The sequence below is a fragment of the Streptopelia decaocto genome, assembly GCF_964273445.1.
Source record: "Streptopelia decaocto genome assembly, chromosome: 17".
Classification (NCBI taxonomy): Eukaryota; Metazoa; Chordata; class Aves; order Columbiformes; family Columbidae; genus Streptopelia; species Streptopelia decaocto.
Window position 1 is genome coordinate 3,054,552 of NC_138672.1, and position 16,588 is coordinate 3,071,139.

Genomic DNA, 16,588 nt, shown 5'->3' on the forward strand with positions numbered 1-16,588 from the left:
ATTAACACTGGCTTTGGCTTTCATGTTCTTCAAATGTTTCCTTGTAAAGTTTTTTGCGTTGCCAGGACTCTGCTGGATGATAGTAACTCTGAGTGTGTTTCATTACTTATTTCATTTTATGGTAATTATTTCATCTTTATTTGCATTCTCAGTTTTATCACTTCCATGTTTATTCCCTAAGTGTTGATAGCCTTTTAATTAAACTTGTCTGGTGGTTTAGGAAGAATTGGTACTGATCTTTTAAACTTGCTTTTGTTCCTGTTTTCAGCTATATGCCGTTACCCTTTGGGTATGCACGAAGGGACAATACGGGACGAAGACATCACGGCGTCCAGCCAGTGGTACGATTCCACAGGACCCCAGTATGCACGGTAGGTTAATCTCTGACAAAACAATATAATCCCTTTTTTTCTAGATACCTAGTATGTGATTGAGGAAGAAGTTCCCTTACCCTTATAGCAACCTTAAGTTTGCTCACTTTGTTCACTGTTCCATATTAAATCTAATTAGTGCATAGTGAAAGACCAAGAGGTCATGGTCACAAGCTGTAATAAAGGAAATTCTGAATCAATATTAAGAAAAAATATCCACATGTTTTCATGAAAAGGATATTTTTTCTTAATATTGGTTCAGAATGCTTGAAGTGGTAGAGCCCTCGGACAGGTACCCAGAGATGTGATGTCTCAGAGCTTGGAGATTTTCAGGACATGTACAAATCCTCGAGCAACAGTGGTGGCTTTGGAATTAGCCCTGCTGTGAGCAGGAGGAAGGACTGGAGACTTCCACAGGTGGCTTCCGACCCCGGTGTTCCTATAGCTCTGTGAATAAAGCTCTAATGGATTTATGATTTACAGGTCAGGTAGGGGCAGTACCCCTGGGATTCTTGTAGAGCTCTTTATAATAAATTGTAGGAAATCATTTATGAGGATGAACTTTTCAACAGCATCATATTGAGGAAATGGTCTTTGTCCACTCAAAAACCTGGAAATTGCAGAGTTAAGGAATTGTTAAAAAGCAGCTAAAGGATTTTCTTTCAATGTGAAGCAGTGCTACAGTCTTTCTCATAAGCTCAGCTTTTCATTTGTTTGTCATTTCATTTCTCTGAATGATTCCCAAATACCTACAAATGTGAGTTTCCTTAGAATTGTTTATAATGATATCAAACATTCCTATAGATTCTGTGCAAGTCAGAAATGAATTTCAGGGAAACTGTGATACATTTTTATGATGAAATTGGGCAGTCCAAAATCGTATCATGCTCCTAGTGCTTGACTTCTTTCTTAGTCTGTGGTAGAGCAAAGATGTTAAGCGTTGTGTGTTTTTAAAGGTGTTTGATCAAGGCTGTGGGTCTCAAAGCTGGGACACTTACTTTGCTCTCTGAATTATGGCTTATCTCCAGTTCTGCAAATACTTCAGGCATCACTTGCCATCTGTTCCCATCACGTCTTTGCCGGGGGGGCAGCTGGATGTCCACAGGGTGAAGACATGAAGCCGTTCTCTAGCAGACTTCATTTTGTTAGGGGTCATAGCTGACCTCTAACCATCCTGTGCAGATGTCAGTCCCTGTCATTTCACAGTCACCCTTCCTGCCTTTCTTACAACTTCTTCTTGCCACTTGACCTTAACAAAGTCTTGCACAGGCAGCTGACCAACCTGAGACACTGAGGACTTGCTGTTTGCTAAGAAATCCCTGTTGCTAAAAAGTCCACATGGTCTTTTTGTGTCTGGGTACGTTTTTCGTATTTAAAACTCTCCACCTTGTGGCTTGCAAAGCTGAGCCTACGGAAGCCTGGGTGAGGCAGCGGTTCCTTGAGTGGCTCCACCTGGTGCTGGCTGCAGCAATCTCCAAGGATAAAGCTTCATCTTTGCAGTTGGTGCCACAGTGTTCAACTTAGAAGCAGAGCCTTTCATATCATACACTTAGTGTCTTGCACTAGCAACTCTGGGTGAAGGGAAGGCGGAGGATGTGTTGAGATGAGCCAGAATAGTTTGTAGATGGACAGAGCTTATCTTAAAAATACATTTTAGAAAGAAAAGCTCTTCTTTTTGCTTGTTAGAGCTGTAGGAGCTGGTCAAGCCAAGGTTCAGGCCTTGCTGAATGGGGTTTAGAAGAAATTAGTACGCACTTTACCAGCACGGTGCTGAAAAGCATTCAGTATGCAGTTACCTACTGAGTGGCATAGTTGTTTCCAATCAACGTGAAAATATGTGTCTGGGAAAGAAAAAATTAAAGACAGATAGTCAAAACTGAGGGAGTTGTTCTGAACAGGGCAAAACTGGCTAAAGGACTCCATCAGCCCAAAGAGGCAGGATGTTTGGTAGCAGCTGTTGGGTTTCACTTGCTGATTTGGTCCCTTTCTCACAGTTCTCAAAGTTTGAAGGTCTTTCCTCAGTTACTGGGAAGGCTGGATCCTTGGAAGTGACATTTTTTTGATGTGTGTGGTTTTCCCCTCAGGTTACAAAGGGAAGAGGGGGATGGAGCCTGGTGCCCAGCTGGCTTATTGCAACCAGAAGATGTTCAGTTCCTCCAGATTGACCTGCACAAGCTCTTTTTCATCACCTTGATTGGGACTCAGGGACGGCATGCCCGTGCCACAGGCAAAGAATTTGCCCGTGCGTACCGAATTGACTACAGCCGCAACGGAGAGCGCTGGATCTCCTGGAAGGATCGTCAGGGCAGGAAGGTGAGTGTGCTAGGAGCTGAATCCTGGAGAATTCAAGCCATAGAGAACTAGACTGTAGAAGACAGGTCCTCTATGTACTGCCTAGTGCATCGTGCTTTATCCTGACTCTTCTGTCATGCATTCAGCATCATCTGCCTTAGTCCTGTGTTTGCTGCAGTGTTGGGCTGTTACTCCTCTGACCTGATTCCCCAAGCCCCAGCCATTGCCGTGACTGAAAACTGTTGCTCTTCGCTACCTTTCTGTCCATGTTCAAAACATCATGTGAATGTCCCTCAACCAGCCAGACAAAAGAGAGGGGGTGGCAGGGGATGAGGATGAGTTTCTGGATGTCTGATAACAGCGTTTAATATAAGGAGCAGTGAGGAGGAAGGAGTTTAGAGGGTAGGAAATGTGAGCACACACATTCAAAGAGGCTTCCCTGCTCACCAAAGTTGTCTCCTGCTCTCTCCAGACGTGAGCACAGAGCTTGGCCATGGCTGCACTCTGCTCATGTTCATAACCCTTTATTAAACCCCCCCCCGGGAAGGAATCCCCTTCTCTCGTCTGCAGCTCGTCTGACCTGATCCCCCTGCCTCAGCCTGGCTTGTGGAGCCTGGAGATCTAAGCCAGACTGGAAAGGTGCTGGGTGTGATATTTTCTAACTCTGGGGGTGCTTTGGAAGTGACAGTGGGGTCTGTATTGCAGTGTTACGTAGCACCTTCTAGCTTGTTAGTGGATCATTTGTTCACTCAGACCTTTGATCGGCTCTTTAGCTGTTACCGTTATCTTGCCCATCCCTCACGTGTGGTGTGTGCTGCAAACGCCGTGTTTGCAGGATGGGAGGGGAAGTTTAAACGCCATGTGGTAACTCTTCTTCGTTGGTATTTTCTTAGGTGATGTCTGTCCACATCTTGAGTTATATCGGAATGCAATTGGTTACGCTGTCCACAACAGCTAAATGCCCCTTGTCTCGCAGTCCTGTGCAGAGCCTTGTTCTCAGGCACTCAGGATGGTGTTAGTGTCAGGTGTTATGATTTACAATGGGTCAGTTTTTACAAGATCTTTCTTTGGCCATAATAAGGTAATGAGCATGTACTCAGCTGTGTGTGATTGGAGCCATCCTCTATTCTGTGCTGCATATGTGGAAATCCATATATATTCTGTCAGTGTGTGTACCTGTTCCTCATCACATGAGACCAATAAGTTTTCCTTCCTGGTATCCTCAAAGATGCTTCTGCTCCTGCTGGTCTGGGCATGGCATACACAATGGGGTGCAATTCCTCTCATTTCAGCTCCTCTGAAAAATGACTTTCCATACCACATATTTTCCAGATAGTGGGCTTTTAGCAGCACCATCGAAACTGAGCGTAAGGGGAGGGTGAAAGTCCTTGCCAAATCAGACTGCACTGCAGCAGGACGGGGTGGCTGTGGCAGTGCTCAGCACTTCAGTTCAAGAGATCCGCCATGCAGCTGCTTGCATTTTCATCTCCCAACACTGCAGCACCTCTGGAATTTTGTTGGCTCATAGTAAAAGGGTATCGGGACTTTCCACCAGGTAACTAGTGATGAGGGCAAGTGCTCAGTTACCTGCTGTTGAGTGTAGATGGAGACTCACTTGAAGAGAGGTTACGTACTAGTAACTGGCACTCTCTGCAATGTATAGTCTACACGTACATTCATCTCACACTTGCCTTTCTCAAAGCACTACCTGGTATGGGTCTGCAGGGGACAGGAGGTGAAATGACAGTACCCATGTACTGGGTAGGAGAGGGGAGCAGCAGCAGCTAATCCTCTGCAGATACTGCATGGGAAAGCTCCTTAGTCTTAAATAATAGGGTACAAGTACACCCCTGTTCTTAGTAACTGCACAGCAGGGAGAAGTTACTGATAAGGAGCTTTCTTCTCCAGGTGATCCAAGGCAACATTGACACTTACGATGTGGTCTTGAAAGATCTTCGGCCTCCCATCATCGCACGTTTTATCCGGGTGATTCCTGTGACGGAGATGCCAATGACTGTCTGTATGAGGGTGGAGCTCTATGGCTGTGTCTGGTATGGTAAGTACCGATTTCCACACCTGTAGTCCTTGCTGACTCGCCTGCGTCCCCACGTATGCAGAGGGAATCCCAGGCCCACGGAACTGCTTCCGTTGGTCCACACCATACATGAAAGGACCATATGGACAGAGGTGATGGAAGGCTGCTGCTGCTGTATTTCTGAGGTATATGGCCTTCTTTTTTTAGATGGTTTGGCATCCTATAGCATCCCTGAAGGAGGGACAATAGCGGCTCCTGGCTTCCCCATCGTTTATCTGAATGACTCGACCTATGATGGCTACCAGGAGCGCAGGTGGGAGAAGTTGTCCTGTTCTCTCTCGGTCACTGTGCAAATGATCTCTTCTTTCCTACTTAACCTGTCACTAGTATCTTGTATCCCAAACACTTCTTTGAGACCTCCAGAGCTGCAGGCTAACCTACTAGTTCTCCAAAGCATTGTTGCTTTATTGTTCCAGGCTCTTTGACATATTGTTAGTTGCTTTTCTAAAGGAGGGCATGGGCTCAGGATGCATCAGATTCATTTCCCTCAGCTGGCGAAGGCTGGCAGGAAAGAAATATTTATGTTATTAGAAGTTGTTGCTTCTGTTTAACGAGTGTGCCATTATGCAGCTAAGTGCTGTCCTTGTGTGTAGCTTCCATCTTTACATGATGTGATGTCACAGTCCTGATGTGTCCGATTGCCTCAAAGCCCTCGTTTGTGACCATATTCATTGTGCTGATTTCTCTGTTGGTTCAGGTATAGCCTTAAACTGTTGTCAATACTGCAGATCATAAGGTGCTGCTACGCTTCTGTTGCCCCAGATTGGAGTGGGAGAGCTGGCTGGACCTTCTGCCTGCCTAGTCCCAGTGTCCCTGGAGCAGATGAAGGTCCTTCCCCTCTTCATTGCCTTTGTTACTTCTGCAGTTTGATAACTGAAATGAATTCTCCATCAGGCTGCATCTTAAACTGTTGCAGGAGGTCTCCAGGGTAAACGGGGCATCCAAGAAAGCGCGCAACACCTGAACTCTAGGCCTGCGCTTGGTACCTGTGAGCTTCTGGACAGATTTGAGATGTTGTTTTTGAAAACAAAGCTCTGGTGGACTTGAAACAACTTGGAAAACTGCATCACTCCCTGTGAGAAGCTCCAGGTCAGCAGAGGCACCACTGCCAATGTGCTATGAGAGGAAGGGGGCTGATTACTCACTCTGCAGATTTCTTGGGTATGATGCTTTTCCAATTTGGAGTCAAAAAGCCTAAAGTAGCTGGATTTTGACAGCTCATTGCAAGGTCTGTTCATTTCTCACATCATTGAAATGAGGTAGGGTGGCATGATACTGACATTTTGAGGTGTCTTTTGTTCACCCAATAGTTGACTCTCATGTAAGGACAGTTCATTAATAGTCTGTATCTGAAATATCTGAAAGTTCAGCCAGTTATTTAACGTTTAGTTTGACCACTTTCTTTGCTGTAAATACGGATTCGAATGTGTTTCAACGGCTTGAAACCTCAGACAAACTTGGACGTGAGTATCCTCTTGAGGCAGCATATCCCCGCTGGTGCAGGAATGTGCCGACCGAGTGATCCGACAGCATCTTTTCCGTGACCTGGTGTCATGCATTGACTTAAGGTGTTTTTGTTATATGTCCCATTTCAGTTGTCATTAACATTCTGAAAATTTTTACTGTTGCCTAAGATAATTTTTTTAATGCTTGGAGATGATTTTTATAAACATATTTGTTTTCTATTATGCTGGAGGTTAAAATAAGGAGGCAGAAAGTACATTCTTCATGCTTGCAGGATGTTACAAGGTTCGGGGTAACAATGTCGTCTTATGTTAATATCTGATGCTTTTAAGCTGCCTTGATGTAGTAGGGATTGGATATTTTAAAAAAATGGGTTTGTGTGCAGAAAGATGTTAAGTGCTGTCCAGCAGTAACTTAGGACTCTGGGCTTGCTGGGGGATGTCAGGGTGCTGCAGATGGAGGCATAAAACACAAGGAGTCTTTCAAACTATTTAACCTCTCAGTCATGTGTCTGTCTGGCCTGGAAGCAGGATTGTGCCTCTTCCAGCTGCTAATCCCATCTTGGAGTTCAAGACCAAATCCTAGTGACAGGAGGGCTCACTTGGAACAGACCTGGGGAGCTTCAGTGTGTGTAGCAGCGAATGGAACAGGTCCAAGGAGCAAGCTCAGGCACTAATACAGCTGAACTGTTTGCACTTACCTGCTACAGGACAAGGGACATGCCAGTGAAGGCGAGTGGGTCAGAATTGTACCACATCTGGCATCTTCTACTCCAGGATGGTGCTGGAGAACTGTATAGTGGGCTCTGTGCTGTTGGATAGGGAGTGAAACGGGGCAGGGTGCTGGGCAAAGAGTCTGATCAGCCCTGGAAAAGGAGCTGATGCTGCTCTGCTCTTGCGCGAGGAGCAATGCCGGAGGTGATCCCAGCTGGCACTGGCTGTGGCTGGGTGAGCCACCCATGGTCTCTGTTCTTTTTCCTGCTTTTTCAGTGCCTGCAGAACTCTCCCCACGGTTCCCCCAGGGCAGGATGGAGCAGTGTTCCTCCCATGCAGCTCCATGCTGAAATGCTGCAATTGCAGCTCTGTGTGCAGACCATACAGTGTCATTTTCTCTAGTCTCAGTTTTCATTCTCAAGAGGCTCTACTTGTAGCTCGGCTCTGCTGTCAGTGCTTGATATCAATGTCAAAACTTCTGTGTTTTCCCAAGCAGGGAGAGATTTTAAAAGTTTAACCTGAACAAAATAAAGGTGGTGTTGCTTAAGAACATGGAATGAATTTTTGACCAGGATGGGTTAAGCATAAATAAACTGTTTTCCTGGTACCAAAGGATTGAAATGCTTTCACATTTGAGCTCTCCTGGCTGCTGTTCTGCCTAACTGCTGCTTTTTCTTGCTAGGCACTTGTATGGTGGTCTGGGCCAGCTGACGGACGGTGTGCTGGGGCTGGACGACTTCACGCAGAGCCACCAGTACCGCGTGTGGCCAGGCTATGACTACGTCGGCTGGAAGAACGAGAGCTTCAGCACGGGCTCTGTTGAAATGGAGTTCCAGTTTGACCGACCCAGGAACTTCACCTCCATGAAGGTAACGAGCAGGACCCAGACACAGACACGCTGGTGCCCAGAGGGTTCACAGACCCTGGGTCAGGTGTGGGATAGGACACAACATGAGCCACAGCTGTGGGCTGAGGTCTTCTTGGGAAAAAGTTAGGTGCCCCATAAAGGAAATCATGGGATGTACTGGGAAAGAGGGTTGGTCAATGGGGAGGCTGAACTGGAGATCATCAGTGGTCCTTTGTATCCTCCTGCTTTGGGAAGAGGACCCAAAGGGGGATTCTCAGGAGCAGCTTCCTGCACATCAACACTCCTGTATTTTAGGCTGAATGTGAGTCTGGGAAAGTTTAACAGTGACAAAAATTGCAGTAGGTGCATCAGGAGGCGACAGGGAGCTCTGCATCTCCTCAGGAGAACGGGGGAGTGAATACAGGCGACATGGGTGCTTCCAGATTCCCCCTTTGGGTCCTCTTCCCAAAGCAGGAGGATACAAGGTGCTTGACAGCGGAGTCCCCCACAGGTGGAATGTGAGCTGGAGATGTCCCCAGTTGGCCAATGTAGAAGGTGAAGCAGGGGAACACTTGCCTCTCCAAAGCTCAGACACTCTTCTTTCAGTATTTGGCTCAAAAGAATAAAAAGCAGTCACTCAGAGCCGTGCTTAAGCAGCTGAGGTGGATTTAGGATGTAGGCTACATACTCTTTAGGGGCTGCCTGGCTCTTGAGGTAAAGGAATGTGGTTGTGCTTCCATTGTAACCAAAAATACCTCTGGATGCCTCAGTCTGTGCTGGTGCTGTGGGAAATTACTCAAACTGAACTGAACTTTGAGTCTGTAGTAAACAGCAGGATCTTTTAAAAAGTATTGGTGGCTTTTCTTGTAGAGATCTCAAATGAAGGAGAACCCACCACATCCTTAAGTAAATTGTTTTGGTGGTTACTTACCCTGGTTTTATTTTGTCTATTTTTAACTTGCAACCATTGGCGCTTAGCCTGCCTTTGCTGGCAAAAATAGGAGTCCTGCCTTCTCAGAGATTTTCCTGCCTCCACACTGTGATTTAACCACTCTCTTGATCTTTACTTGAGTGAATTAAGTTGGCTGAACTTTTCAACACCTTCCCTGTGAGATCCAGGGTCATTTTTGTAGCTGTCTTCCTTTCTTTGCCAGTGCTCTTTTGGAGGTATAGAAACTGGAACTGGATGCAGGCTTTCCATCAAACTGCATGGAAGAATGGTACCGATTTCCTGCTTTTTGGACGATTCTTCTTTGTTTAGGAATCTTGTGATCGTATTTGTCCTCCCAGCCAAGGGGTAGAGAGCCAGTGTTCATTAAGTATCATGCTAAAAGTCAGTTTAAGGTTATTGGTGTCCATGGTGTAGAAAGCATCGCTTACATTTTGTTACCAAGTTCACTACCCTGAAATGAGTCAATCCCGAAAATGTCACATTCTTTTAGGAAACTTCTTTTTTTCCCTCCCATTTAATTTATTTTATTGCTGGTGATTCTGCTGTCTCTTTCAGATCACTGCAAAAGGTAACAAATAACCTTGCACTGGGAATACATTCCTGCTAGAAAGTCACCTACAGAAAAATATGTGCCCCAAAACTTGTAAGACTTCCTAGTTGACAATTTTTAACCAAATTAATAAAATTCATGAGTCCATACTATGCTAATTGGAGTCAGATGGTATAATGAGTAAATCAAATGCCTTACAACAATCTGTCACGTAAACACAGCCATCCTGATCAACCAAACACATGAGCTCATAAAAATAGCTACTTCATTTAGTATTTCATTATAAAGCTGTATTGATTAGCATAAATTATTCTTCATTCTTTATTGAATGTTACCTGTTTCAACTTTGCATTTATTTTGTACAGGATGGGTGGTCTGTAAGGATTTTTTGTCTCTCCATACCTGTTAGCTTTATTCCAGTTCTGAGTTTCCCCGGTATCCAAGTATTAAAAATAAACACTAGCAAATATTGCAACCGCATTGTGAATTTCTTAGGCTTGCATGTTATAAAATTGGACGTTTGTAGGTGGCGTTTGGAATAGCAAGTGTCTCTGGATCGGTCCAGGATGTGAACATACCCAACTCCTGTCCAAACTCGGCACGAATTGTATATTGCAGACGTCAGGCTTTGCTGCCTTGTTATGGCTGACTATTTCTCCTTATTGAATGTTGTCTAAGCTTCATCTGTTCCTAATTACATGCAAATACCCCTCTTTTGTCTTTTGACTGCTCCTCAGGCCTGTCGTCCTCATTACTGCTTCACTGCTATTCACTGCAAGACCTCACAGGGGCCAAGCAATTAATGGGGCTCAAAGCTGCGCTTCGTTTGGAAACTGTTGTTGTCACAGTTGCTAATGCTTCACTGTCATTAGGAAATAATGTGTGGAGTCTCCAGGGAGGGCTGGACCACCATGGCTATGAAAATGGAGTAGACCGAGGGATGCTGAGGACTTTAAGGGTCATCTTATTCCTTGATCACTGGCCACAGTGGTGCAGATCTACAGGACTGCGTGGCAGGACTTAACCTGTCATGTACCTTTGTTTAGAAAGGGAGAGATTTGCATTGAAGAAAGGCGGTGGGATGTAAAGGATCCTTACAAGCCTTGTCCTTTGTGAAGCTGCTTCCTTGGGAGCGCTGGAGGGGTGTTTGGTGTTGATGGGTCTGCGGGGCCACCATGCAGCCAGATAGAGATGTCACCTCTATGCTGGAACCTCTTGGCTTGGGTGCAGCCCAAGAGCAGGAAGGGGGAAATTTGCCACCAGCTCTTGGGAGGGTAAAACAAACCTCCCAAATACAGAGGTGTGAAGTCAGCCTGACAGCAGGTAGTGAACCGCTTTGTCTGAAAGCAGATTGTGTGGAGCCGTAACTCAGAGGTGAGAGAGGATGCCTTTGTTTCGGTGAGAGATCAGCTTGGCATCTTTGTGACTGCACTTTAAATTCCAGCATCATTGGCTAAAGCGGTGGTGCCATTGCAGCGGGGGCAGCCTGACCGTGAGCCACCAGGTTGCTGGATGCAGGCTTACATGATGGTTTTCTTAAAATCTAGATTCTCAGTTGTCCTCAAGGTGAAACCACAGCAGAAGAGCTGCTGTCGGTCAGGGGAATATTTTCTTGAGCTTCTACTTATTTATTTTTTAAGGAATTAGCTTAGACTGCAGATGCTGAAGGCTTTCTAAATAAAGCTAGAGCCCAGGTGTCTTTTTTTTCTCAGAATATATGTTCAAGGAGAATTTGCCTGTGAGCCTTAGGTTAATACAGAGTTTGATTTTTACATTGGGCCCTTTGAAGACCCTGCAGAATTTGACCATTAATGTGGCTTTTGCATGTCAAGTTAGGAGCCATTTTAGAATCACTTTTTGCACAGATGTTCTCATTGCACACTACAAATGGATGAAGCTGAACTGGAACAACTCACTCATTCTGGGTTAGGAGTATTCATACAGGGAGGTGGTTAGAAATAGAAAATCCCTGAGGCTTGATTTAGGTTTCAGTAATTCTCGCTCCCATCTGATTGATCGGTTCTCTTCTGCCCAGGTGCACTGTAACAACATGTTTTCCAAGGGGGTGAAGATCTTCCAGAAGGTGGAGTGTCTGTTCAAACCGCGCCTGATTGCAGACTGGGAGCCCGAACCTGTTGGAGTGGCAACTGTCCTGGATGACAAAAACCCCAGCGCGCGGTTCGTGACTGTCCCCCTCAACCAGCGCGTGGGGAAAGCCATACTCTGCCGCTTCTACTTTGCTGACACCTGGATGATGATGAGCGAGATTTCCTTCCAGTCAGGTGAGTATTCCTGCAAGTCAAGCAGATCTGGCAAAGCACAGAGAGCGAGAGAGATGGTGTGGGGTGCAGGACATGTGTGGAGCACCGTGGGGCTACACGGGAGGATGGAGGAGGCTGTAGAAGCATTGGAAGGGCAAGAAAGGTCCCATCTACAGTGGATTCTTTTCAGGCTGATACTGAGGGACCTGTGCAGAAGCACAACCAGGGCAACCAAACATTGGACTGTAGAGCATTTTTTCTTTTTGAGACAGTTGCCTGCTGCTTATGGGGTTGATTTTTCCTTCTCTTTAAGAGTATTTTGTTTGAATAATTTAAGTCTATCTACAGGTGGTAATCAAGTTAGCAAGAGGCTGACGTTTTTCTTTTGTCAAGTCTTAACTGTGGTACAGAAGTCAGTGTCATGAGGTGCTCTAAAAGACTCTAGAAGGGAATGAACAAGGGTCTTGGAGAAAACCACCAGCACTGCCAGTGAAATGATCTGGCTACAGCTTCAAACTCAGAGGTCCCTGATGTGCTGTAGTGAGAGGATGTTCCTGGGGAAGGAGTGCTCTGATTGCAGCTTGCTGCTTATCTTGCTGCTGGCAGCTCCTCCTGCCTGTCCTCTGTCACTCTTGGTCCAGCCTGAGATGGGAATTCTTATAATCATGCTAAAATTGGGAAAAAGAAAAGTTCTTGCTGCAGTCCCCTGTGTACAGCCAAGCACGGGGTCACATCCTGCACACTCTGATCTGCTGTGGTCAGGACGTACGTGCTGCTCAGCGCAGAGGCTCGTTCTGCAGGTGTGCTGGGAAGTGCTGAGTGGGCAGATACCTCTGTATCTCTGCTCAGGCTGTTTGTGACCTGCCTGGGTCTCAGCCCAGCCCTGCTCGGGAAGCCGAGGGTGGTGTTTGGGGTTGCACTGGCTGCTGGCAGGAGCAGGGAGGTGACTGGACTGACTTTCCCTTCCCTTCCACAGACATGGAGAGTGTGAATCCCAATTTTGTCACGGTAGCCCCAAGCACAACGGATGTCCTGGAAACTGAGTGCAACGTTACTGAGGGTACCTGGGGTAAGGACTTGGGTCAGTTAGCCACACCAAGGGCTTAAGTGTTGGGGGTTTCACATTAACGTGGTCTCTCCCTCCATTGCTGGAGATCTGGGTATGGCCTCTTATTGCCCTCATGCACAGGGCTGCACAGAATCAGAATCACAGAACAGTTTGTGTTGAAGGGCCCTTCCCAGCTCCCCCAGTGCCCCCCTGCCATGAGCAGGGACATCTTCACCAGCTCAGGTTGCTCAGAGCCCCGTCCAGCCTGGCCTGGGATGTCTCCAGGGATGGTTCATCCACCACCTCTCTGGCCAACCTGGGCCAGGCTCTCACCACCCTCAGCGCCAACAATTTCTTCCTCATGTCCAGCCTGAATCTCCGTCCTTTAATTTAAAACCATCAGCCCGTGTCCTGTTGCAACAGGCCCTGCTCAAAAGCCTCTCCCCATTTGTCTTATGGACCCCTTTTAAGCGTGGAAGGGCTGCACTAAGGTCTGCCCAGAGCTTCTCTTCTCCAGCTGAACCCCCCAGCTCTCTCAGCCTGTCCCCCAGCAGAGCTGTTCCAGCCTCGGGTCATTCCTGTGGCTCCTCTGGCCCCTCTCTAGCAGGTCCATGTGTGTCCTCTGCTGGGGACCTAGAGCTGGACCAGCACTGCAGGGGGGTCTCCTCTTACAGTCCTCTGAGCCTCAGCTATTTCTTCTTCCCCCTGGTTGGCAGAGGTGCCCCAGAGCAAGTGGGCTGAAGGCACATGTGCAGCCAGTGGAAATCTGAAAACTGTCTGCGCTAACACAGATCCATCACAGGAATCTGTTCCAGCACTAGGAACAGTCTTTGCAGAAGTCCTGCACCATTCTTAGCTGTGAGCCTCCAAAATGAGAATTTTTTATTAGAGCAAAATCTGAACGCAGCTAATGTTTAATATTCAGGAAGCTGCCTGAGATCTTTTCTGTACCAGCCTGTAGGGAGGGACACATGGGAAGTTAGGCAACACAGATAACCACCTGTGCTTTGTTAACTCCAGATTCTTCTTCATTCCTCTGACTGCAGAAACCACATCTTCTGTAACCAGCACCTGGATAGGAGAGAAGGCAGATGACTCCAATACCTCCATCCTCGTGGGCTGCCTTGTGGCTATTATTCTTCTGCTCCTGATGATTATAATCGTTATTCTTTGGAAGCAATATGTTCAAAAAAGGCTGGAAAAGGTAATACAATGGGGCTACTTTGTAGACACAAGTTCAATACTAAGCATTAACTGTAATGAGCTCAGATATATGTGGAAAGCACAGGCTCTCCCCAGCTCCACAGAGCATCTAAAATGCTGTTCTCACAGCAGGGAGGATGCCAGCCCTATCCAAGATGTTACTGGAAGTTGGTGCGGTTGCAGCCAATACATTACTTAACTGAGCATCGCCTCAGCATCTTTGTTCTCTTTTGCAGGCCCCACGTCGAATTCTGGAGGAGGATGCCACAGTTCGCCTCTCCTTCTACAGCTACACCATTGCCAACAACCAGACCCAGATCCACCAGTCGAATCCCACCTACGAACGTGCTTTCCCGCTGGATTTGGAGTATCACCAGCCAGCTACGCTGCTCCAAAAGCTTCCAGAGCTCTCCCAAAGTGCAGAGGATTCAGGTAATCGTCAGTCTCCAGAGGTTATGTGTTTATTCTTCTATTATTTCTCTCAGATTTTAAAACATGCCACTTCACAGTGTCTAAGTAATCTTTTCTGACTCCCATGCAATACAACACAAACCCAGGGACCTGAGACGCTATTCTGGAGCTCTGAAACATTTTAGCACATAACTTTGGCAGGCGGATCACCAGCCCCACTAAAGGGTGGTGGCCTTTCGTTGTTCTCTTTGAAGCCTGTGTTTCTGTGTTAGCCAGGTCATCTTTTAGGAGCAGGTTTTGACAATCACACGGTGTTTGACTCATCAGCCCCTTGGCAGTGGCTACTGGGCTGCCCAGACTGGCTGCTGGAGACCTTGAGCACCTTCTCCTGCAGCAAGGGCTCTTTGAAATTCCCTTGACAAAGCAGAGGGAAACACAGCAGAGAATTATCAGTGGTGCCTTGGCTTCCAGCCCCTGGGGAGCTTTTGGATGCATGCAGAAGGGAATGTTTCCAACAGTGCTTTGTACTCAGTGCTGATTAGTGGATGGAACGGCAGCACTGCCTTTCTCAACCACCAACAAGTTGCTGAGATGCAGCTCTGTACTACACAGGGAGGCTGATTTGGATTGAGCCAGGATTTGAATTTGAAGCAGAACAAAAGTTCTGTGTAATATTGACCGTACAGGGAGTTAATTATAAAGAGCTATGCCACGATATTTATGTGAAGAAGCTCTAAGAGGTAACATAGCGTGCTAACAGAGTACGTGGAGAACAGACCACGATCAGTTCTTGTTGCAGAAGCGAATCCAGGGCAAGTGTGATGACGCAGACAACGTCCCTGCACCAGGTACAGGCAACAGATCATATTTAGGATGAATCAGAAACAGGAAATCTCTTTAGACTCATCCCTGCATGTCTGGGCAAGAATTTTAGCTCATAACTGGACAGAGAGGCAGCTGTTTAATGTGAGTTCACTGGCACCTCACAGGTATTCTGGTGTCTGCAGAAAAGTGTGTTGCTCTGGTTTAAGCCCTAGTGAAAACAGAGGAACGTTTTCCATCTGGACGTACTAGGCTGAGTTCCAGAGGGCTGCAGGGTGGAGGAGAGCGAGCTGGGCTCTACTCATTTTAAAGGAATGTGTCTAATTCCACCTGCCTTGTTTTGTACTCATGTCCCTTTAGTGTGCAGCGGGGACTACGCTGAGCCTGACCTGACCAAGTCCACTCCTCACCAAGGCTTTCAGAACAACGTTCCCCACTACGCCGAAACAGATATCGTTCACCTGCAAGGTGTGACCGGCAACAACATGTACGCGGTGCCAGCCCTCACTGTAGATTCTCTCACCAAGAAGGACATCTCAGTGGGTGAATTCCCTCGGCAGCAGCTGCGGCTCAAGGAGAAGCTGGGAGAAGGGCAGTTTGGAGAGGTACAGCCATTCCCTTCCACAGCTCCTCCAACAGAAAGGAGATGTTCGGCACAGTGAAACTTCTGAGCTGTCTCTCTGGTGCTGCTTCATGTTTGGGGGCTGAGGGACCTGCGTACCAGTAGTTTATTTAATACCTGTCTCTGTTGTTGGGGAAAGCTGCTGTCCCTTAGGACAGGCTTCAGAGAGCCCTGTTCTACACCTGTGAGGCTGCTGCTTGGTACCACCTGAGTCTAACAGATGAGCTTTGCAAAGTTCTTCTGTCTCTGTCTGTATCCCCATTTATTACCCCACAGAAAAGTCCTGGTGGTGGGAATTTAGACTGTTGCATGGCCGCTCAGGGACATCTTGAACATGTGGTGGCTGTCACCCACCTTTAGGCATGGAAATTTGGAATCTATAGCAGCAAATCCAGCCGAGACAGATTGATGTGAGCGGTAAAAACAGCTTCCATGTTAGCACGTGGAGGTTCTGGTGGGGCTCTGCATGCCAGCCCAAGCAGAGACAGATGTTTCCCAAGCACTGTGGTGCCCTCACAGATTCTCCAGCATTGCTGCTTGCTCAAGCCCCAGTTTGTGTGTGTCAGAAGCCTCGGGCAGCATGATACATACGTCTGTCATCTGCCAAGCTTTCTCTTTACTCCTTGAGCTGCTTTTGGGCTGTGAATGCTTTCAGCTCACCATGCTTTGTTTCCTCACCATCCTTAGTTCTATAATGAGCCGAATCTTCGCCTCACCTGCTCCCACTCTTCCCCTGTCTCTTCCCAGCATTTGCTCATTCACAGCCTTAAATTCTACCTGCCTGCTACATTTGGGCTGTGCTCCAAAAGTCAAACAGGCTTTTTTCCTCATTGTTTTGCTTTGGGTTTCTCCTCTCTCATTCCTGTCCTTCTGATAACTGTCAAAGCTTTCTCCTCCTCCTCCTTTGTGTTGTCAAACAGCAGCAGCCAGGCTCCCC

The 16,588-nt window shown here is 47.0% G+C and overlaps 1 protein-coding gene across 9 annotated transcripts in view; it reads left to right on the plus strand.

Moving 5' to 3' along the window:
• The window catches only part of LOC309447431 (discoidin domain-containing receptor 2-like), a 58,266-nt gene that overhangs the window by 32,174 nt on the left and 9,504 nt on the right, over positions 1–16,588 (plus strand). For 7 of the 9 annotated variants that reach the window (XM_082068016.1, XM_082068021.1, XM_082068017.1 and 4 more), the window contains 10 exons: positions 269–371; positions 2,456–2,684; positions 4,572–4,719; positions 4,906–5,011; positions 7,618–7,804; positions 11,320–11,566; positions 12,522–12,614; positions 13,640–13,797; positions 14,033–14,228; positions 15,390–15,634. In XM_082068016.1, the coding sequence (XP_081924142.1) occupies positions 269–371; positions 2,456–2,684; positions 4,572–4,719; positions 4,906–5,011; positions 7,618–7,804; positions 11,320–11,566; positions 12,522–12,614; positions 13,640–13,797; positions 14,033–14,228; positions 15,390–15,634 (1,712 nt within the window). The remainder of the gene's footprint in view (positions 1–268; positions 372–2,455; positions 2,685–4,571; positions 4,720–4,905; positions 5,012–7,617; positions 7,805–11,319; positions 11,567–12,521; positions 12,615–13,639; positions 13,798–14,032; positions 14,229–15,389; positions 15,635–16,588) is intronic. The other 2 variants (XM_082068022.1, XM_082068023.1) reach the window with 2 other exon arrangements.